This window comes from Macrobrachium rosenbergii, chromosome 3 (assembly GCF_040412425.1).
Source record: "Macrobrachium rosenbergii isolate ZJJX-2024 chromosome 3, ASM4041242v1, whole genome shotgun sequence".
Lineage (NCBI taxonomy): Eukaryota > Metazoa > Arthropoda > Malacostraca > Decapoda > Palaemonidae > Macrobrachium > Macrobrachium rosenbergii.
This window is the reverse complement of record NC_089743.1, coordinates 44,556,685-44,581,118: the sequence shown is the minus strand read 5'-3', so window position 1 is coordinate 44,581,118 and position 24,434 is coordinate 44,556,685. Positions and strand designations below refer to the sequence as shown.

The window sequence follows — 24,434 nt, the reverse complement described above, 5'->3', positions numbered from 1 at the left end:
CGAGACTCATTTACAGTCCCAAGTCCACTTTTCTTCTGGTACATAAGTACGGTGAAGCGTACCAGAAGTTTGAAGTTCCCATCACTGATGTACACTTCTTTGAAAGGGTGACTGGTGATGTCACTGAAGGCCTTGGTCACATCAGGAAAAGATTTTCAAGTCTCCCAGGCACACCTTTTCTTTTTCAAGAAAGGCTGATACTGCATCGCAGCCTGTGAAGCTGTGGAAAACTGGCAGGGCAGTTGACACTTCTTTGCCAAGTTAGGGCCAAAGTGTTGAAATGAATGTAAAAAGCTCCTTCCTGTGCCAAACCCAACATAACTGCTCAGTGTTGGCCATATGTCTTACAGGTGGTAAAAACTTGCCTAATCAATATGATAATAACATTTTGTTGTCCACGGTGCGAACAAAGTAAGTCTTTGATTCTTGCTGTAATACATCTTCCGCATGGAAAAGTATTCTGGTACCGGCCTCTTCATGGTTGCAGGCATGTATGATGTGGTCGCCTCCTCTGATGGCAACATTGTCTCCTTGTGTCACCACCCATTTTTTACCAGGAGGAAATTCACTGCTTTCAATCTTCTTGGACAGAAATTCAAAGAATCCTCCTTGTTTTCTGCATCATGAAGAAAGTCCTGCCTTGGCCTGGGATTTTGTTTTTGCCAGACACCTTCCTTCTCATGCCTTTTCCTCTCTTTTCTTTAGCAGAACCTTTGATACTTTTTTTGAGATACCTGTCCCAAACAGTGTCATCCCTGTCTGCAGTCTAAAGCTGATGATGCACATGAGGCAAGAACACATCGACAGAGTAGTCCTCAAGTGTCTTCACGCCACTAACAGGTAGAAGGTGCACCACAGTGCGCCGTCAAGCACCTTCTCATCAAAGTATCTAGTGTAGATCCACTCATATGTTTTCTCCAAAGATGACAAGTAGTAGGACTATCATTTCTGGATGTTGCTCATCCTCATTGAGTTCCCCAAGGCTTCTACCAGTTCAGTGGTGTCACATGGCTGAACATCGTTCAGTAAGTGTGGAGCAGATGTTTCTACTGTCTTTGTTAAACTAGTAAACAGATTAGAATTTTTCGAGATGGTTACCCTCTGTCAGACAAAGGAGTTAATGGGTAGTTTTCATGGCTGAAAAATGAAGCCATATCAAACCCTCTGTGTTGTGCCACTTTGTATAGTGTGGAAAAAAGGTCGACATCAGTCTTCAAATTTGCAACCATGTCTGCTTGTTTGTTTTGTCTTTGGGAGTTGGACACTTGAACAGATGCAAAGAGTTCTTAGCGTTTTGTGCAGTTGCAGATTACTGTCTGACATATTGTAAGTGTAACCTGTGATTCTTAAATTTCTTGATTTTTCAAAGTAGGTCCTTTCAACATCACTGAAACCAACATTTTCAGTGTTGATGGTATTGAGTCTTCTTGGCAATTTGGTGGAAAGTTGCATCAAAATGAAATCCAAAACTTGAAAATGTCCATTTGACAAATGGCAGCTTTCCAAAATGAAAGCATTCCACAAATCAGTGAAGGCTTGTTTCAGCATTTGCCTTATTCTGATCAAAAGTAAGCATCACATTTTTTCCATCATTTTGTTGTTGTGCTGTAGGAAAGAAGTGGCGAATTTGTTCTTTGAAGACACACTTTGTTGACTTCTTTCTGAATTCCAAGTGCAGCTAGATGTGCTTCATACATGTACCGCAACTCAGAAAACAGCAGATTAACCATCTTCTACTGAAGTCTCATAAGCTTATCAACTCAATAAAGTCCAGAACTTCTTTTCTTTTTTCCATTTGACTCCCATCAGAATCTTTTTGTTTTCTTTGAAACCTTAAGAAAGTGCGATAACGGTTTCGGAACTCAAGTGAGACAGTTCAAATGGTACATACCATCTACAGCTACTACATCTCCAACAGCAATTCTTGATAGTACTGTTGTATCCTGTAGGTCAGTTGCCATTCGTCTGATGTTCTGGTCAGCACCCATTGTCATAAATTCATGTTAGCTGGCCGTCATACTTTGAACAAAACATACAATTGTTCTTTGTCACTGCATAACGAAGCTTCTGTCGCTTTTCTTGCAGACCTTCAACAGATGTTCGTCCTATTTCAAAATCCTTTTTTTACTTTTGTTCGTTCTAACTTCATTTGCTTAACTTGCCATAACAAGTTCTGTGCCACTGAGCCTGGTTATTGACCAGGTCGTCTGCTGTGATGCTTTCGTTAAAGAGAATAGTCACAGGTAGCATGCGCACTCCCCGACATTCACTGACGATATTCAGAAAGTTTTATATGGATGCGGCCTTGACACGGGCCTTCAAAGTTCAACTATCACTAGTTTTTGTTGGCAAATCAAACAAGTTTGCCAATCCATCCTTCATGCACTATACAGTAGGTCAGCCCTGAAACAGAGCAATAGATAGAAGATATATTTTTAAAACAAACAATAACAAAATACAAAATTATAATTCTTATTTTGTTGCTTCTTGGATGACTCATTTCAAATAATGAGTCTCTTTGATGAACCTTTTTTTCATTTAATTTATGCTGGTTGTCAAAGACACGACCACAGCCAATAATTTGTCAGCTGTCGCCACGCTTTGTGATTTAAATCGTCTGTGTCTCGGAAACTATTGCTGTGCTATCTTGGAACATATCAAACTCTGCAAGTGCAAAGCATGTTGACCACCTAGAAAAAATATGCTACTTTTGTACACTCTGTCCCCATTTCATCAAAAATGGGTCTTACAGCCCTCACTATTTGAATTTCCCCCACTCATGCATGTCTTGTAATTTCACTTTCTAAAATATCCACCCATCTTCATTCTTACATCTCATTGGTCTCACTAAATTTGGTGTGGGTGTCCCAACTCTTCTTGCACAAACAGGGACCCAGCTGTCATCACCACATAATTTTCTCTCTTAGATGGTGTGAAAGTTATATATAAACCATTTTCAATTCACCCACATCATTATCCTATTTTCATATGGAATGTTCATCTTATTTAATATTACATTTCACTCTCTATCTTGCCATGTACCTAATATATTTTTCTGTCTTCACCATGTATCTCCTAGTTTATGTTATTTCTCTAAACCATTTGCTTTTTCAATTCAAATCGACAAGTAATGTTTTAAAACTTAAGTGTTTTATCTGTCAAAAAAAAATTCATATTTGCACATGATAATATAGATAGAAGAAGGAAATTAGCAAGTTTTAAAATTCTACTTATTTCACGAGTTTATGTTATTTTCTTTGTTACGTTAATATAACACTTCATTGGAAAATTAGTCTACATTTTCCATATAACTAAATCATTTGACTTTTTTTCTATTCATTAAGTTCCCAACGATGACATATTTCAAAATACAAATTGGTGATTGGTCTTTGTGTTGTAAATAGAATCTTTGAAAAGAAACTCTATTAAATAAAAATCCTCAACATTTGTCTTGATAGTTCATAATCTAAATATATTTGGTAAAAAATATGGGAATGTTGTACAGATATAACGTTTAAAAAAAAACCAACAAGGGAACCTTTTCTTGATTCATTAATGAATGTTATCAAGTGCAACACCAACTACAACCACTGGCCAAACTCTGTGATACTTTTAGCTAACATTTACCACTGGACCATCAGCAACTTGTGAAGACAGAGAAAAACAACAACTACAACAGTTGGAATGGTTCTATATCAGATGGAAGAAACGAAGCAGTAGGATGGATATAATTTTTAGTCATTCCTCAAGAACAAAAAGTGGGTGCAGCTTAGGGTTTCGACGTGATTATCGGTTTTTGTAGCACCCCACAAGGAATTGAAAAATTTATTGTTAAACCCCGTTTTTTGTCACTGAAGTCACACACAAAAAGGCGATAATCATTACATGACATTTATAACAAATTCTTATGTAGCATCTTCTATTCTGGAAAATTCATGAAAAAAATTAGGACAAACGTTTGTATGTCACCACATAAGTTATTGATAAAAAATCACATAACTGTTGAATAAGATTTTCACTCTCAAAATTTCTTAACTTTTGAAGAGTCAAATTTATAATTATATTTACTCATTAGTATAAAGAAAATATCTTTGTGTCTATCTCACTAAACATAATATTGTTCTGATGCATTTGATGGATGCATATTTCTAAAAATACAAATAACTTTTATATTTTTTGATTATTTTGATAGATATGCAAACTCATTAAAGTCTTTGAGGAAAATTTGCATTTTTAGATAGTAAATGGAATTGTCAAAAACCGGATAATCTTTGTAACAAATTCTTTGTTTTAAATTTCTAGGATAAGCAACTAATAAAAACAACTGTTGAATGAAATCCAGGATCAATTAACAATTATGCATTTGATGGATGCATATTTCTCAAATAATTATGATCTGATCAGGTTAATCATTGTCTTTCGAAAGTTCATAAGCAATTTAAAAAAGTATTATATAGATCAGGTTACTCGAAAGTTCTGCTTATTGCTTTATGAATGAGTATGTAAATGCAAATGGTATTCTGAAATGAGGTTTTGATTGATAGGTTCAAGTAGTTCCAGTGCATCGATCAGTGTATCAAGTCCAACCTTTACTACAACAACTGCAACACCAACAACTACTACTGGATCGTCTACAACGACAACACCTACTCCCACTTCCTCAACAACTGCAACAACAGGTACTTCTAATACAACAGCAGCGACGCCTACAAGTACATCAACAACAACAGTTGGTGTTACACCAACCACATTGTAACACCAACTACAACCACTGGACCATCAACAACTACCAACAATATAACAGCAACTACAACAATTGGACCGTCAACAACTACCAACACTGTAACAACAACTACCACCACTGGACCATCAACGACTACCAATAATATATCAGCAACTACAACAACTGGACAATCAACAACTACCAACAGTATATCAACAACTACCACCAGTTTGCCATCAACAACTACCAATAATATAACATCAACCACAACAACTGGACCATCAACAACTACTAATAATATAACAGCAACTACAACAACTGGACCATCAACAACTACCAACAATATAACAACAACTACAACAACTGGACCATCAACAACTACCAACAATATAACAATAACTACAACAACAGGTACTCCCACCACTACAACTACTACCATTGGTACTCCAACAACAACTACAACTACTACTACACAACCACTGAGTAGTTCCTTCAGTAGCAGCAGTTTAGGTCAGTTCTTTGCTAGTAGTTTTTTTTTTATTCCAGGTTATATTCCAGAAATTATTCCTATTCTAATTATATAGAATTTACTTAATTCTCTTCCAATTAATATGATTATAGAGTACAATTTATTTAATTACCTTTTTAAAAGCTAGTTAACAAATATTTTTCCTCATCTAACAAGCTTTTCTGAAGGTTTAGATAAGGAAAATAAGAAATAGCATACAAGGTATTATTGGAAATAATTGAAAGATTATAAAAGGGTTTAGAATTGCACCAATTTATTTATTCTATAGGTTTTACCAACGGGAACATTGAATAAAGAATAAATAAAAAAAAAATAATGTTAGATTACATTTTTGCCAGTGATTTCCGATTTCTCCATCAAGAGAAATGTATTTTTCTACCAGTTCATTGTTCATCCTTTCATACCTACTTGATAAAAGACTGTTGTCATTGCCTAAAAGGTATAAGGATTATTTTAGTGACGGCTGTAAGCAAAATGATGGGGACAAAGTTTTAGTTTCAAACCTTGTGGATGTTTTTAGGTCTTGTCAATTTTTATATTCCACAAAAATCAATCTCAGCTGATGTTCTCACGTGTCATGTATCCGAAAAGATGATGTGACAGATGGAAAAACTCGTCAAAAAGTTTACTCATCTTACTAATGGTCAATCTTTATTGATCAGTTTGTCTTTTTTTGACAAATTAAATACACAGATCTCCAAACAGACCATCTACAAAGAATCTTATATAAAGAAAAGATAATGAAGAATATATTCATAATTGAGCATGGTGTATAATGCAATGAAAATAACGTTTTGTCTATGCAGATTTTTGACTTACTCAGATACATTTTGATTTAAAATGTTTTATCTTTCAAGGTAAAAATATTTTTTATATGCAAACCTAAGTAAATGTGTAGTTAAAGAAAAATTCATGTTATCTTTCACCATAATCTTATTTCAATATTAAACTAAATTATAGTCCTGTTATCAAACCTAGATGCCGAAACAATATTGTGGTATCAACATATGAAAACTGTAATTACTGTAAATTCAAAAACACCACCACCATAAATTTAGGAGCATAGTATTTTCCATTCAAAAGTATGGTACAAAGGATTGGCTCAATGTTTTGATCAAAAAGCTTTGCTGTAAAATTTGATTTCATCAAGTCAAATGTTTATTTGAAACTGACATCTAATTCTTCATGCAGTTACACTTGCAAAAGGTCTGCACATCTCACTGGGATTTTGCGGGAACATCTTCCAGTACAGCCAGCAGCAGTTTTGCAGCTACACTTACCAAATTCACAACAAACTTTGGACCAATTGGTAAAGTTGCCACCGGAATCAATAAAAGTGGTGGCGTCCATTTTAACCCCCATCTTTCTGGCGTTGGTATTTGCTGCTGGGATTGATTGCCTGTTGAAGATTCAGAGTAGACACAACGCTTTGTTGTTGCAGGAGGGCACCTGTGTGGGAGGAATAGTGTCCATGGATGCTTTGTTGGCAAAACATTCCCCTGCTAAATTTACAGTCCCAATTCCGCTTTTCTTCTGGTACATAAGTACGGTGAAACGTTCAGAAGTTTGAAGTTCCCATCACTGATGTCACTTCTTTGAAAGGATGACTGATGATCATTGAAGATATTGGTCACATCAGGAAAGATTTTATAGTCTCCCAGGCACACCTTCCTTTTCCAAGAAAGGCTGATACTGCATGAAGCCTTGAGGCTGTGGAAAACTGGCAGGGCAGTTGATATTCCTTTGCCAAGTGCCAGAGTGTTGATATGAATAAAAAAAAGCTCCTTGCCAAAACCAACATAATGTTCAGTGTTGGGCATATGTCTTACAGGTGGTAAAAGTTGCCAATCAATATGATAATAACATCTGGTGTCCTCAGTACGAACAAAGTAAGTATTTGATTCTTGCTGTAATGCATCTTGCATGGAAAGTATTCAAAGCACTCTTCATTTTTATGATTTTGATGGCAACATTTTCTCTTTTGTGTCACCACCACTTTTTAGAAATTCAATCTTCTTGGACAGAAAGTCAAAGAATTTCTCTTTGTTTTTCATCATGAAGGAAAGTCCTGCCCTGTCCTGGGATTTTTTTTTTTGACACCTTCCTTCTCATGCCTTTTCCTCTCTTTTCTCTAGCAGAAATACTGTTTTGAGATAAACAAACAGTGTCATCCCTGTCTGCAGTCCGAAGCTGTTGCCGCACATGAGGTAAGAACACATCGACAAAGTCCTCAAATGTCTTTGCCACTAACAGGTAGAAGGTGCACCACAATCAAACACCTTCTCATCAGAAAAGTATCGTAGATCTTTCTCATTGTTTTCTCCAAAGATGAGAGTAGCTTAGGAGGAGCGTCAAGGATTATCATTTCTGGATGTTGTTCAATGAGTTTTGAGGCTTCTACCAGTTCAGAGTTGTCATATGGCTGAACATCGTTCAGTAAGTGTAGAGCAGATGCTTCTACTGTCTTTGTTAAACAGTAAGCAGATTAGAATTTTTCAAGAAAAGTTTCCTCTGTCAGACAAAGAGGAGTTAATGGGTGGTTTTCAACTGAAAAATGAAATATCAGACCCTCTGTGTTTGCCACTATCATACTGTGGAGAAAAGGTTGACATCAGTCTTCAAATTTACAACCATGTCTCTTGTTTGCTTTTGTCTTTGGGAGTTGGACACTTGAACAGATGCAAACAGTTCTCCAGCCGTTTTATGCATTACTGTCTGACATATTGTGAGTGTAATCTGTGATTCTTAATTTCTTGATTTTTCAAAGTAGGTCCTTTCAACATCACTGAAACCAACATTTTCAGTGTTATGGTATTAGTCTTCTTGGCAATTGGTGGAAAGGTTGCATCAAAATAAACCTTAAAACTTGAAAATATTCTCTCTGATAATTTTGTAGCACCAATGGAAGCATCCCGATAGTCAGTAAGGCTTGTTTCAGCATTTGCCTTAACTGGTCACAATAATCATCACGTTTTTAGACAACATTTTGTTCTTGTGCTTTGGGAAAGAAGTGGAGAATTTGTTTCTTTGAAGCACACTTTTTGACTTCATGAATTCCAAGTGCAGCTAGACGTGCTTATACATCAACTCACTTGAAGCAGACTGGTCCATCTTCAACAAGTCTGTGTAGCTCAGCTCAATAAAGTCAGCTTCTTTTTTTTTTTTTTTTCCATTTGACCATCAGAATCTTTTTGTTTTTTTTGAAATCTCAACAATGCGATAACGGTTCCGGAACTCAAGTGAGACAGTTCAAAACTACCAAGCTATACATCTCAACAGTAATTCTTGATAGTACTGCTGCATCCTGTAGGTCAGCTGCCATTCGTCTGATGTTCTGGTCAGCACCCATTGTCATAAATTCTGGAGCTGGCCGTCATACAACAAAAAAATACAATTGTTCTTTGTCACTGCATAACGAAGCTTTCTGTCGCTTTTCTTGCAGACCTTCAACAAATAGTCGTGCTTCTAGGTCCCTTTTTCCTTTTGCTCGTTCTAACTTGCATTTGTTTTAACAAGTTCTGTCACTGAGTCTGTTATTGACCAGGTCGTCTGCTGTGATGTTCCGTTAAAGAGAATAGTCATTGTCTTGCGCACTTAATATAACAGATGATATTCAGAAATTTTATATGGATTATGTCTTTTAAAAACTAGGGACAGTTCAAACTAATTTTTGTTGGCAAATCAAACAAGTTTTCAATCCATCCTTTGCACTATAGGTCAGCACTGAAACAAGCAAAGATACAAGATATTTTTAAAACAAACAATGACAAAATAAAAGGTTTATAATTCTTAGTTTGTTTTTATTCTGTTGCTTTAGGTTTTTGAATCTCTTTGATGACTTTTTAAATAAAAATGAAAATAATGTTAGATTCCAAGCTTGCCACGATTTTTGGAATCATCCATCAAGAAAAATGTTTCTAACACTTCAAAATTTTAATCCTTTTTATACCACCTAGAAAAAATATACTACTTTTGTACACTCACATTTCATCAAAAATAGGTCTTACAGGACCCTCATGTATGCTATTTAGTTTCTTTAAATTTCATCTTCATTCTATCTCATTGTCTCACTACATTTAGTGTGGGTGTCCAAACTCTTCTTGCACAAACAGGGACCCACCTGTCATCACCACAGAAGTTTCTCTCTTAGATGGTGTGAAAGTTATTTTTAAACCATTTCCAATTCACCCACATCATTATCTATTTACATATGGAATGTTCTACATCTTAATATTACCACACTTATCTTTACTCTCTACCACTATCTCCTAATATTTCTTTTACAGTTTTACTCTCAAATCGACAAGGTGATTTAAAATGTTTTATCTTTCAAAAAAAAAAAAATTCATATTTGCACAGCAATATAGATAGAAGAGGAAATTAGAATTTTCAGTTACTACTTATTTCACACGTTAATGTTATTGTCTTTGTTACGTTAATATACACGCATTGTAGTCTAATATTCATATACCTAAACCCTTTGCATTTTTCCAATCATTAAGTTCCCAACGATGACTCATACAAAAAACTGGTAATGTGTTGACAGAGAAAAGAAACTATTCTGTGCTGTCTTGATGCCCTAAATATATTTTGAAAATATGGGAATGTTGTACAGATATAAAAAAACCAACAAGGGATTTTTCTTGGTTGATTAACGAATATTAGGAGATAAAGCCAAACTCTGTGATACTTTTAGCCATTTAGTTGTGAAGACAGTGAAAAGAGAGTTGGAGTGGTTCCATATCAGATAGAAGAAGAGTAGCAGGGATAGATATAAAGTAAAAGACAGAAAAGTGGGTGCAGCTAGGGGCCGACGTGTCGGCTGTAGCACCTCACATGGAATTATTATTGTTGAACCCTTGTCACTGAAGTCACACACAAAAAGACAGATAATCAATATATGACATTTGTAACAAATCCTAATGTAGCATCTTCTATTATGGAAAATTCATGAAAAAAAATTAGGACAACGTTTGTATGTGCAGCTGTTGATAAAAAACATAACTGTTGAATAAGACAGCAAAATTTTCTTAACTTTGAGAGAAATATAATAATTACTATTAGTATAAAGAAAATATCTGGTGTCTGTCTCACTAAATATAACATTGCTGATGCATTTGATGGATGCATATTTCAAAATACAAATAACTTTTTTTTTATTTTTATAGATATGCAAGCATTAAAGTCTTTGAGGAAAATTTGCATTTTCTAGATAGTAAATTAAAAATTGGAATCTTTGTCATTTGTTTTTCTTAAAGGGAAAGAAGGACTTTATTCTTTTTTAAAATCTATAAGCAACTTCAATTAAGAAATCTGGATCAATAAACAATCATGCTCCTCAATATTATGATCTGATCAGGTTACTCACCGAAAGTTCATAAGCAAAAGTGATACAGATGTCTCGTTGCTTATTGCTTTATGAATGAGTATGTAAATGCAAATGGTATTCTGAAATGAGGTTTTGATTGATAGGTTCAAGTAGTTCCAGTGCATCGATCAGTGTATCAAGTCCAACCTTTACTACAACAACTGCAACACCAACAACTACTACTGGATCGTCTACAACGACAACACCTACTCCCACCTCCTCAACAACTGCAACAACAGGTACTTCTAATACTACAGCAGCGACGCCTACAAGTACATCAACAACAACAGTTGCCACACCAACCACATCAAGTGTAACACCAACTACAACCACTGGACCATCAACAACTACCAATAATAACACAGTAACTACAACCACTGGACCATCAACAACTACCAACAATATATCAACATCTACCACCACTGGACCATCAACAACTACCAATAATATAACAGCAACTACAACCACTGGACCATCAACAACTACCAACAATGTAACACCAACTACAACCACTGGACCATCAACAACTACCAACAATATAACAGCAACTACAACAATTGGACCGTCAACAACTACCAACACTGTAACAACAACTACCACCACTGGACCATCAACGACTACCAATAATATAACAGCAACTACAACAACTGGACAATCAACAACTACCAACAGTATATCAACAACTACCACCACAACTACCATCAACAACTACCACCACTGGACCATCAACAACTACTAATAATATAACAGCAACTACAACAACTGGACCATCAACAACTACCAACAATATAACACAACTCCAACAATGGACCATCAACATCTACCAACAATATAACAGCATCTACAACAACAAGTACTCCCACCACTACAACTACTACCATTGGTACTCCAACAACAACTACAACTACTACTACACAACCACTGAGTAGTTCCTTCAGTAGCAGCAGTTTAGGTCAGTTTTTTTATAGTTGTTTTGTTTATTTCAGGTTAAATTCCACAAATTATTCCTATTCTATTTATATATATTTACATAATTCTCTTCCAATTTATATGATAAAAGAGTACAATTAATTTAATTATCTTTGTAAAAGCTAGTTAACAAATATTTTTCCCCATCTAACAAGTTTTTCTGAGGGTTTGGATAAGGAAAATAAGAAATAGCATACAAGATATTATTGGAAATAATTGAAAGGTTGTAAAAAGGTTTAGAACTTTACCAATTTGATTATTCTATAGGTTTTACCAACGGAAACATTGAATAAAATAAAAAAAAAAATGAAAATAATTAGATTACAAGTTTGCCAGTGATTTCCTTTTCTCCATCAAGAGAAATGCATGTTTCTACCATTTCATTATTCATCCTTTTATACCAACTTGATAAAAAGACTGTTGTCACTGCCCCAAGGTATAGGGACTGTTTTGAAGAGTTTAAGCAAAATGATGCCTTGGACAGAGTTTCTAAATATTCTCTCATCTTGTGGAGATGTTTTTAGGTCCTCACTACAATTTTTGATATATCCAAACTCAATCTCACAAACAGGTTCCCACCTGTCATCACCACAGAAAGATGATCGACAGATGGTAAAAACTCAGCAAAAAGTTTTTTCATCTTATTAATAGTTAATATTTATTGATCAGTTTGTATTATTTTGACAAATTAAATACTCAGAAATCCAAACAGGCTATTTAAAAAGAATCTTTGAAAGAAGAAGAAAAGAACATATTTAAGCACATGGTGTATAGATGCAATGAAAAGGGACATTTTATCTATGCAGATTGTTATGCGTTTACTTAGATGTTTTTTTGCTTATTAAAATGTCTCTCTGTCAGCAGGTAATGCTAAATCTTTTTTTTTAAGTTGCAAAACTCTACGTAAATCTGTAAATTAAACAAAATGCTATGTTATCTTTCAACATAATCCATTTTGCAATTGGGAAACTAAATTACAGTCCTATTATCAAACCCAAGATGCAGAAAACAATATGAGAGTGGTATCAAAACATGAAAACTTTAATTTACTGTAAATTCAAACACCAACACCATAAATTTAGGATAGCATAGTATTATGGATCTCAAACAAGTATGGTACAAAGGATTAAAGGCTCAATGTTCAGTCGTTGAGCAGTAGCTTTTTTAAAACGTTTGATTTCATCAAGTCAAATGTTTATTTGAAATTGACATCTAATTCTTCATGCAGTTACATTTGGAAAGGTCTGAAAACATCTAGGACCAGTTGGGATTTTTGCTGAAGAACATAACTGTACAGCCAGCAGCAGCTTTGCAGCTACACTTTGACAAATTCACTATAAACTTCTAGTATAAAAGAAAAATTGGGAAAGTCGTCCACCGTGGAATCCAACAATAAGTGATGGCGTCCATTTTCCAAACCCCATCTTTTAGTTGGTATTTTTGCTGCTGAGATTTATTCTTTTGTCCAGATTCCAGCTTTTCTAGACACAACGCTTTGTGTGTTGCAGGATTTTTCTTGTGTGGGAGAATAGTGTCCATGGTTTTGTTTGTTATCTAAAACATTTCCTGAGACTCATAAACAACAGTCCCAAGTCCGCTTTTCTTCAGGTTACTCACCGAAAGTATGATGAAGTGTTCCAGAAAGTTTGTAAGTGCAAATGGTATTCTGAAATGACATTTCTTTGAAAGGGTGACTCAGTGATGTCATCGAAGGCCTTTGGTCACATCAGGGAAAGATTTTCATGTCTCCCAGGCACACCTTTTTCCCTTTCCAAGAAAGGCTGATACAACTGCATCACAGCCTACAAGTACATGTGGAAAACTGGAGTGGCAGTTGACACTTCTTTGCCAAGAGTTAGGCCAGAGTGTTGAAATGAATGTAAAAAACTCCTTCCTGTGCATCAAACCCAACATAACTGTTCAAGTGTCAACATATGTCTCTTACAGGTGGTAAAACTTGCCAATCAACGATGATAATATATCAGCAACTCCACAAGTGGACAACAAACCAAAGTATTTGATTCTTCCAGTTTGCCATCAACATCTTCCGCATGGAAGAGTATTCAACAACTGGACCTCTTCATGGTTGCAGCAACTACAACAACTGGTGGTCAACTACCATGATATGCAACATTGTCTCCTGTGTCACCACCCATTTTTTACCTAGAAGAAATTCACTGCTTTCAACTTTTCTTGGACAGAAATTCACAACTAATCCTCCTTGTTTTTGCATCAGTAGCAAAGTCTGGTTGCCTGGGATTTTGTTTTTGTTATGGACAATTTCCTATTCTGTTTATATGCCTTTTCTCTCTTTTCTTTAGCAGAACCTTTGATTAATTATTTTTGAGATACCTGTCCCAAACAATGTCATCCCTGTCTGCAGTCTGAAGTTTTGATGATGCACATGAGGCAAGAATATTATCGACAGAGAAAGTCCTCAAACGTCTTCACGCCATTCAGGTGACCGTTTCTCATCAAAAAGTATCAGGTAGACTTCTTTTTCATATGTTTTCTCCAAAGATGAGAGTAGTTCAGGAGGAGCGTCAGGACTTTTATCATTTCTGGATGTTTCTCATCCTCATCGAGTTCCCCAAGGCTTCTACAGTTTCAGTGGTGTCCATGGCTGAACTTCGTCCACAAAGTGTGACCCAGTTGTCTCTACTGTCTTTAGTAAACAGTAAGCAGATTTTAAACCATTTTTTTCGTTTGAGATGGAATGTTACCCTTTGTCAGACAAAAGGAGGGAATGGGTGGTTTTCGTGGCTGAAAAACAATCCATCAGACCCTCTGTGTTATGCCATTATGTATAGTGGAGAAAACATCAGTCTTCAAATTTCAACCATGTCTGCTTGTTTGTTTTGTCTTTGGGAGTTGGACACTTGAACAGATGCAAGAGTTCTTAGTCGTTTTGTGCAGTTGTGCAGTTGCAGACCTACTGTCTGACATATTGTAAGTGTAACCTGTGATTCTTAATTTCTTGATTTTTCAAAGTAGGTGTTTTCAACATCACTGAAACCAGCATTTTCAGCGTTGATGGTATTGAGTCTTCTTGACAATTTAGGTGACAGAAAGGTTGCATCAAATGAAATCCTTAAAACTTGAAAATGTCCTCATGATAATTTGGCAGCCTGGGGCCAAAATGAAAGCATCTCCACAGTCAGTGAATTATTGTTTCAGCATTTGCCTGAAGTCTTGATCAAAAATAATCATCATGATTTTTTCCATCATTTTGTTATTTGTCTATTAGGAAAAAGTGGAAAATTTGTCCTTTGAGACACACTTTGTTGATTCTTTCTGAATTCCAATGCAGCTAGAAAATTTCATACATTTAGAGAACTCAGAAAACTTGAAGCAGAAAAGAAACTAAAGTCTCTGTGTAGCTTGATCAGCTCAATAAAGTCCTGAACTTCTAATTTTTCTTTTTCCATTTGACTCCCATCAGAATCTTTTTGTTTTTCTTTGAAACTTCAAGAAAGTGCGATAACGGTTTCTGGAACTCAGTGAGACAGTTCAAATGGTACATGCCATCTACAGCTACTACATCAGCCAAAAGTAATATAATTCTTGCATAGTACTTTATGTATCCTGTAGGTCAGTTGCCATTCGTCTGATGTTCTGGTCAGCACCCACTGTCATAAATTCATGCAGCTGACCGTCATACTTTGAACAAAACATACAATTGTTCTTTGTCACTGCATGACGAGCCATCAGTCGCTTTTCTTGCAGACCTTCAAACGATGGTCGTCCTATTTCAAAATCTCTTTTTTCCTTTTGCTCGTTCTAACTTGCATTTGCTTAACTTGCCATAACAAGTTCTGTGCCACTGAGCCTAGTTATTGACTAGGTCGTCTTCTGTGATGCTTTCATTAAAGAGAACAGTCACAGGTAGCATGCGCACTCCCCGACATTCACTGACGATATTCAGAAAGTTTTTATATGGGCCTTCAAGGGACAGTTCAATTTCTCACTAGTTTTTTGTTGGCAAATCAAACAAGTTTGCCAATCCATCCTTCATGCACTATACAGTAGGTCAGCCCTGAAACAGAGCAAAAGATAGAAGAAATTTTTTTATTAAAACAAACAATTACAAAAATACAAAATTATAGTTCTTAGTTTGTTTTTGTTAGTGGCTTTTTAGATGGCTCATTTCAAATAATGAATCTCTTTGATAGAGCTTTTTTCATTTGATTAATGTCGAGTTTTCAATTTACTTTTTAACGACTAGGTAACAAATATTTTCCCACTGTCGCCACAATTTGTGATTTAAATCGTCTGATTTATTGGAAACTATTGTTGTGTTTGAACTACCTTGGAACATACCATCAAAATTTGCAAGTGTAAAAAATGAAAATAATGTTAGAAAAATATGCTACGTTTTTGTGCGCTCTGTCCCTTCATTTCATCAAAAATGGGTCTTACAGCCCTCATTATTTGAATTTCCCCCACTCATGTATGCCTTAAATTTCACTTTCTTAAATATCCACTCATCTTCATTCTTACATCTCATTGGTCTCACTAAATTTGGTATGGGTGTCCAAACTCTTCTTGCACAAACAGGGACCCAGCTGTCATCACCACATAATTTCCTCTCTTAGATGGTGTGAAAGTTATACATAAACCATTTTCAATTCACCCACATCATTATCCCATTTTCATATGGAATGTTCACATCTTACCTAATATTATCATTTCACTCTCTATCTTGCCATGTATCTCCTAATATTTCCTTTACAGCTTTACTCTCAAATCGACAGGATACTTTAAAATTTTTATCTGTCAAAAAAGTTATTCATATTTTCACAGCAATATAGACAGAAAAGGGAAAATATAATTTTCAATTTCCACTTATTTCACGAGTTTATGTTATTGTCTTTGTTATGTTATTATACACGCATTGTAGTCTAATTTCCATATAACTAAACCATTTGCTTTTTTCAATTCATTAAATTCCCAACGATGACTCATACAAAAAACTGGTAATGTGTTGATAGACAAAAGAAAATCTTAAGTGCTGTCTTGATGCTCTAAATATATTTTGAAAATATGGGAATGTTGTACAGATATAAAAAAAACCAAAAGGATTTTTCTTGATTGATTAATGAATATTAGGAGATAAAGCCAAACTCTGTGATACTTTTAGCCATTTAGTTGTGAAGACAGAGAAAAGAGAGTTGGAGTGGTTCTATATCAGATGGACGAAACGAAGCAGGGATGGATATAAAGTAAAATGCAGAAAAGTGGGTGCAGCTAGGGGCCGACGTGTCGGCTGTAGCACCCCACATGGAATTATTATTGTTGAACCCTTTTCACTGAAGTCACACACAAAAAAGGCGGATAATCATTATATGATATTTATAACAAATTCTTATGTAACATCTTCTATTATGGAAAATTCATGATAAAAATTAGGACAAATTTCTATGTGCAGATGTTGATAAAAAGACATAACTGTTGAATAAGACAGCAAAATTTCTCCACTTTAGAGAGAAAAATAGTTAATTCATTAGTATAAAGAAAATATCTGGTGTCTGTCTCACTAAATATAATATAGCTGATGCATTTGATGGATGCATATTTCAAAATACAAATAACTTTTTTTTATTTTTATAGATTAAAGTCTTTGAGGAAAATTTGCATTTTCTAGATAGTAAATGAAAAACCAGAATCTTGTAATTTTTTTCTTAAAGGGAAAGAAGGACTTTATTCTTGTTTTAAATTTCTATAATCAATTAAGAAATCTGATCAATAAACAATCATGCTCCTCAATATTATGATCTGGTCTGGTTACTCACCGAAAGTTCATAATCAAAAAGTAATATAGATGTTTGTTGCTTATTGCTTTATGAATGAGTATGTAAATGCAAATGGTATTCTGAAATGACGTTTTGATTGATAGGTTCAAGTAGTTCCAGTGCATCGATCAGTGTATCAAGTCCAACCTTTACTACAACAACTGCAACACCAACAACTACTACTGGATCGTCTACAACGACAACACCTACTCCCACCTCCTCAACAACTGCAATAACAGGTACTTCTAATACAACAGCATCGACACCTACAAGTACATCAACAACAACAGTTGCCACACCAACCACATCAAGTGCAACACCAACTACAACCACTGGACCATCAACAACTACCAATAATATAACAGCAACTACAACAACTGGACCATCAACAACTACCAACAATATAACAACAACTACCACCACTGGACCATCAACGACTACTAACAATATCATCAACATCTACAACCACTGGACCATCAACAACTACCAACAATGTATATCAACAAGTACAACAACTGTATCATCAGCAACTACCAAAACAATATAACAACAACTGGACCATCAACAACTAATAATTGGATCATCACACAACTACCAACAATACCAACAATATAACAGCAACTACAACAACTGGGCCATCATCAACTACCAACAATATAACAGCAACTACAACAACAAGTATTCCCACCACTGCAACTACTACCACTGGTACTCCAACAACAACTACAACTACTACTACACAACCGCTGAGTAGTTCCTTCAGTAGCAGCAGTCTAGGTTAGTTTTTTGCTAGTAGTTATTTTTTATTTCCGGTTATGTTATACAAATTATCATTATTCTGTTTATTATTTAAATAATTGTCTTCCAGTTAATATGATAACAGAATTAATTTATTTATTTATCTTTTTAAAAGCTAGGTAACAAATATTTTTCTCATCTAACAAGTTTTTCTGAGGGTTTGGATAAGGAAAACAAGAAATAGCATACAAGATATTATTGGAAATAATTGAAAGGTTGTAAAAAGGTTTAGAACTTCACCAGTTTGATTATTCTATAGGTTTTAAACAGGAAATTGAATAAAAATAAAGAAAAAATGAAAATAATGTTAGATTCCAAGTTTGCCAGTGATTTCCGTTTTCTCCATCAAGAGAAATGCATGTTTCTAACACTTCATTTTGCATCCTTTTATACCCACTTGATGAAAGTCTGTACTCACTGCCCCAAAGGTATAGGGACTTTTTGAATTTCCCTCTCTCATGTATGCCTTGTAAATTTTAGTTTCTAAAATATTCTCTCATCTTCATTCGTATGCCTCATTAGTCTCACTACATTTAGTGTGGGTGTCCAAACTCTTCTTGCACAAACAGGGACCCACCTGTCATCACCACAGAAGTTTCTCTCTTAGATGGTGTGAAAGTTATTTTTAAACCATTTCCAATTCATCCACATCATTATCTCGTTTACTTATGGAATGCTCACAACTTACCTAATATTATCATTTCACTCTCCATCTTCCCACCTATCTCTAATATTTCCTTTTTACAGTTTTTCTCTCAAATCGACAAGATGTTTTAAAATTTTTTATCTATCAAAAAAAATTATTCATATTTGAACAGTCAATACATATAGAAGAGGCAAATTAGAATTTTAAATTTCTACTTATTTCACGCGTTAATGTTATTGTCTTTGTTACGTTAATATACACGCATTGTAGTCTAATATTCATATACCTAAACCCTTTGAATTTTTCCATTCATTAAGTTCCCAACGATGACTCATACAAAAAACTGGTAATGTGTTGACAGAGAAAAGAAACTATTCTGTGCTGTCTTGATGCCCTAAATATATTTTGAAAATATGGGAATGTTGTACAGATATAAAAAAACCAACAAGGGATTTTTCTTGGTTGATTAACGAATATTAGGAGATAAAGCCAAACTCTGTGATACTTTTAGCCATTTAGTTGTGAAGACAGAGAAAAGAGAGTTGGAGTGGTTCTATATCAGATGGACGAAACGAAGCAGGGATGGATATAAAGTAAAATGCAGAAAAGTGGGTGCAGCTAGGGGCCGACGTGTCGGCTGTAGCACCCCACATGGAATTATTATTGTTGAACCCTTGTCACTGAAGTCACACACAAAAAGGGAGACAATCATTACATGATATTTATAACAAATTCTTATGTACCACCTTCTATTATGGAAAATTCATGAAAAAATTAGGACAAAGTTTGTATGTGCAGTTGTTGATAAAAAAGACATAACTGTTGAATAAGATAGCAAAATTTCTCCACTTTAGAGAGAAATATAATAGTTACTCATTAGTATAAAGAAAATATCTGGTATCTGTCTCACTAAATATAATATAGCTGATGCATTTGATGGGTGCATATTTCAAAATACAAATCACTTTTATTTTTATTTTTATAGATATGCAAGATAGTAAAGGAAAAGCCAGAATCTTGTAATTATTTTTCTTAAAAGGGAAAGAAGGACATTATTCTTTTGAATTTCTATAAGCAACTTCAATTAAGAAATCTGGATCAATAAACAATCATGCTCCTCAATATTATGATCTGATCAGGTTACTCACCGAAAGTTCAGAAGCAAAAAGTAATATAGATGTCTTGTTGCTTATTGCTTTATGAATGAGTATGTAAATGCAAATGGTATTCTGAAATGAGGTTTTGATTGATAGGTTCAAGTAGTTCCAGTGCATCGATCAGTGTATCAAGTCCAACCTTTACTACAACAACTGCAACACCAACAACTACTACTGGATCGTCTACAACGACAACACCTACTCCCACCTCCTCAACAACTGCAACAACAGGTACTTCTAATACAACAGCAGCGACGCCTACAAGTACATCAACAACAACAGTTGGTGTTGCCACACCAACCACATCAAGTGTAACACCAACTACAACCACTGGACCATCAACAACTACCAACAATATAACAGCATCTACAACCACTGGACCATCAACAACTACCAACAATATAACAACATCTACCACCACTGGACCATCAACAACTACCAATAATATAACAGCAACTACGACAACTGGGCCATCAACAACTACCAACACTGTAACAACAACTACTACCACTGGACCATCAACGACTACCAATAATATAACAGCAACTACGACAACTGGACCATCAACAACTACCAACAACATAACAACAACTACAACAACTGGGCCATCAACAACTACTAATAATAAAACAACAACTACCACCACTGGACCATCAACAACTACCACCACTGGACCATCAACAACTACTAATAATATAACACAACTACCACCCAAAATAATTTGGACCATCAACAACTACCAACAATATAACAGCAACTACAACAACTGGACCATCAACATCTACCAACAATATAACACCAACTACAACAACAAGTACCATCTGGTACTACTAAAAAACAACTACAACAACAACTACAACAACAACTACAACCAGTAGTTCCTTCAAACTAGTAGCAGCAGTTGGGTTTAGTCAGTTTTTTATAGTTGTTTTGTTTATTTCAGGTTAAATTCCACAAATTATTCCTATTCTATTTATATATATTTACATAATTCTCTTCCAATTTATATGATAAAAGAGTACAATTTATTTAATTATCTTTTTAAAAGCTAGTTAATAAATATTTTCCTCATCTAACAAGTTTTCTCACAGGTTTGATAAGGAAAATAAGAAATAGCATACAAGACATTATTAGAAATAATTGACAGGTTATTAAAGAGTTTAGAAAACGATCAATTTATTTATTCTATAGGTTTTACCAACGGGAACATTGAATAAAGAATGAAGAGAAAAAATGAAAATAATATTAGTTTACAAGTCTCCCAGCGATTTCCTTTTTTTCCATCGAGAGATATGCACTTTTCTACCATTTCATTGTTCATCCTTTTATACCAACTTGCTAAAAGACTGTTGTCATTGCCTAAAAGGTATAAAGACTGTTTTAGTGAAAGCTGTAAGCAAAATGATGGGGACAGAGTGGACGAAAGTATCAAACATTGTGGTGGAGATGTTTTTTAGGTCCTGTAGCAGCAATTTTTTATATGTTCCACAAAGTAAGTCTCAGCTGATGTTTCCACGTGACATGTAACAGAAATGATGATGCGACAAACGTAAAAATTCAACAAAAAGTTTGTTCATCTTATTAATGGTTAATCTTTATTGATCAGTTTGTATGATTTTGACAAATTAGATATAGAGCAAAAATAAAACAGGCTATCTAAACAAAGATTTTGTAATGAAAGAAGATAGAATGAAGAATATATTCCTATTAAGCATGGTGTATGATGCAATGAAAATGACATTTTATCTGTGCAGATTATGGTTGGCTTACTTAGGGTTTTTTTGCCTTCTTAAAATGTCTCTCTGCCAGCGGGTAATGCTAAATCTATTTTTTTTATATGTAAATCTAAGTAAATCTGTAATTAAACAAAAATGCTCATGTTATCTTCACCATAATCGTTGTGCAACTTTGAACTAAATTATCGTCCTGTTATCAAAACAACATGCAGAAAACAACATGAGAGTGGTATCAACACATGAAAACTGCAATTACTGTAAATTCAAAACACCACCACCATAAATTTAAGATAGCATAGTATTACACTCTCAAACAAGTATGGTACAAAGGATTAAAGGCTTAGTGTTCAGTCACTGAAAAGCAGCTTTGCTTTAAAACGTTTGATTTCATCAAGTCATATGTTTATTTGAAATTGACATCTAATTTTTCATGCAGTTACAATTGTAAGGGTCTGCACATCTCCACTGGAATTTTTTGCAAGATAATCTTCCAGTACAGCCAGCAGCAGCTTAGCAGATATACTTGACAAGTTCACTATAAACTTCTGAAGTAATTCTTAAAGTTGTCCACCGTGGAAATCCAATAAAAAGTGGTGGCGTCCATTTTCGAGCCCCCATCTTTCTTGAGTTGGTATTTTCTGCTGAGATTTATTGCTTGTTGTCCAGATTCCAGCTTGTTAGACACAACGCTTTGTGTGTTGCAGGAGGGGACCTTGTGTGGGAGGAATAGTGTCCATGGTTTTGCTTTGTTGGCAACACATTTCCCTGTGAGACTCATTTACAGTCCCAAGTCCGCTTGTCTTCGGGTACAGGGGTATGGTGAAGTGCTCCAGAAGTTTGAAGTTCCCATCACTGATGTCCACTTCTTTGAAACGGTGACTGGCTATGTCATCGAAGGCTTTGGTTACATCAGGGAAAGATTTTCATGTCTCCCAGGCACACCTTTTTCCCTTTCCTAGAAAGGCTGATACTGCATCGCAGCCTGTGAAGCTGTGGAAAACAAGCAGGGCAGTTGACATTTCTTTGCCAAGAGTTAGGGCCAGAGCATTGATATGAATGCAGGAAAAACTCCTTCCTGTGTCAAACCCAACCCAAATGTTCAGTGTCGGGCATATATCCTGCAGGTGGTAAAACTTGCCAATCAATATGATAATGACATCGGTGTCCACGGTGGAAATAAAGCAAGTATTTGATTCTTCCTGTAATGCATCTTGCACATGGAAGAGTATTCTGGTGTCGACCTCTTCATGGTTGTAGGCAGGTATGATGTGCAACATTTTCTCCCTGTGTCACCACCACTATTTTGCTAGGAAGAAATTCACTGCTTTCAATTTTCTTGGACAGAAATTCAAAGAATTCCTCCTTGTTTTTTGCATCATGCATAAAGCCCTGCCCTGTTCTGGGATTTTGTTCTTGCCGGACACCTTCCTTCTCATGTCTTTTCTTCTCTTTTCTCTAGCAGAGTCTTTGATACTGTTTTTGAGATACCTGTCCCAAACAATGTCATCCCTGTCTGCAGTCTGAAGCTGATGCCGCACATGAGGCAAGGACACGTCGACAGAGTAGTCCTCAAACGTCTTCACGCCATTAACAGGTAGAAGGTGCACCACATCTGCGCCGTCAAGCACCTTCTCATCAAAAGTATCAGGTAGTTCTTTTTCATGTGTTTTCTCCAAAGATGAGAGTAGCTCAGGAGGAGCGCCAAGGAGAGTCATTTCTGGATGTTGCTCATTCTCATCGAATTGCTCCAAGGCTTCTACCAGTTACCAGTGGTGTCATATGGCTGAACATCGTCCAGTAATTGTGGAGCAGATGCCTCTACTGTCTTTGGTAGACTTGTAAGCGGATTAGTTTTTTTTTCTGAGACGAAGTTTTCTTCTGTCAGACAAAGAAGGAGGGAATGGGTGTTTTCATGGTTGATAAATGAAGCCATATCAGACTCTCTGTGTTGTGCCATTATGTATAGTCTGGAGAGAAGGTTGGCATCAGCCTTCAAATTTTAAACCACGTCTGCTTGTTTGCTTTTATATTTGGGAGTTGTACGCTTGAACAGATGCAAAGAGTTCTTAGCCGTTTTTGTGCAGTTGCAGATTACTGTCTGACATATTGTAAGTGTAACCCGTGATTCTTAATTTCTTGATTTTTTCAAAGTAGGTCCTTTCAACATCACTGAGACAAGCATTTTCAGTGTTGTTGGTATTGAGTCTTCTTGGCTATTTGGTGGAAAGGTTGCATCAAAATGAAATCCTTAAAACTTGAAAATGTCCTCTCTGATAATTTTGGCAGCTTTCTCCTAAATGGAAGCATCTCCTTCATAATCAATGAAGGATTGTTTCGGCATTTGCCCTATTCCTTGGTCAAAAATAATCATCACTTTTTTTCCATCATTTTGTTCTTGTGCTTTGGGAAAGAAGTGGAGAATTTGTTCCTTGAAGCACACCTTTTTGACTTCTTTCTGATTTGCAAGTGCAGCTAGACTTGTTTCATACATGTGCCGCAACTCAGAAAACTTGAAGCAGAAAGATCCATCTTGTCAGCTCAATAATGTCCCGAGCTTCTTTTTTTTTTTTTCTTTTGCCTACCATCAGAATATTTTTGTTTTCTTTGAAACCTCAAGAAAGTGCGATAGCGGTTCCGGAACTCAGTGAGACAGTTCAAATGGTACATGCCACCTACCGCTACTACATCTCCAGTAGCAATTCTTGATACTACTGCT

At 35.4% G+C, this 24,434-nt stretch overlaps 2 protein-coding genes across 2 annotated transcripts in view; both read left to right on the top strand.

Annotated features, from left to right (window-relative positions):
* LOC136854894 (pneumococcal serine-rich repeat protein-like) overlaps positions 1–24,434 on the top strand; it is a 250,880-nt gene that overhangs the window by 92,861 nt on the left and 133,585 nt on the right. The gene's annotated exons all lie outside the window — the stretch shown is intronic.
* LOC136828179 (mucin-2-like) overlaps positions 924–24,434 on the top strand; it is a 41,957-nt gene continuing 18,446 nt past the window's right edge. Inside the window, exons 1-11 of the mRNA XM_067086007.1 lie at positions 924–1,025; positions 1,810–1,949; positions 4,698–5,233; positions 10,725–11,336; positions 11,459–11,572; positions 12,161–12,201; positions 14,110–14,266; positions 17,486–17,887; positions 18,000–18,158; positions 20,079–20,806; positions 23,397–23,515. Of these exons, the coding sequence (XP_066942108.1) occupies positions 924–1,025; positions 1,810–1,949; positions 4,698–5,233; positions 10,725–11,336; positions 11,459–11,572; positions 12,161–12,201; positions 14,110–14,266; positions 17,486–17,887; positions 18,000–18,158; positions 20,079–20,806; positions 23,397–23,515 (3,110 nt within the window). The remainder of the gene's footprint in view (positions 1,026–1,809; positions 1,950–4,697; positions 5,234–10,724; positions 11,337–11,458; positions 11,573–12,160; positions 12,202–14,109; positions 14,267–17,485; positions 17,888–17,999; positions 18,159–20,078; positions 20,807–23,396; positions 23,516–24,434) is intronic.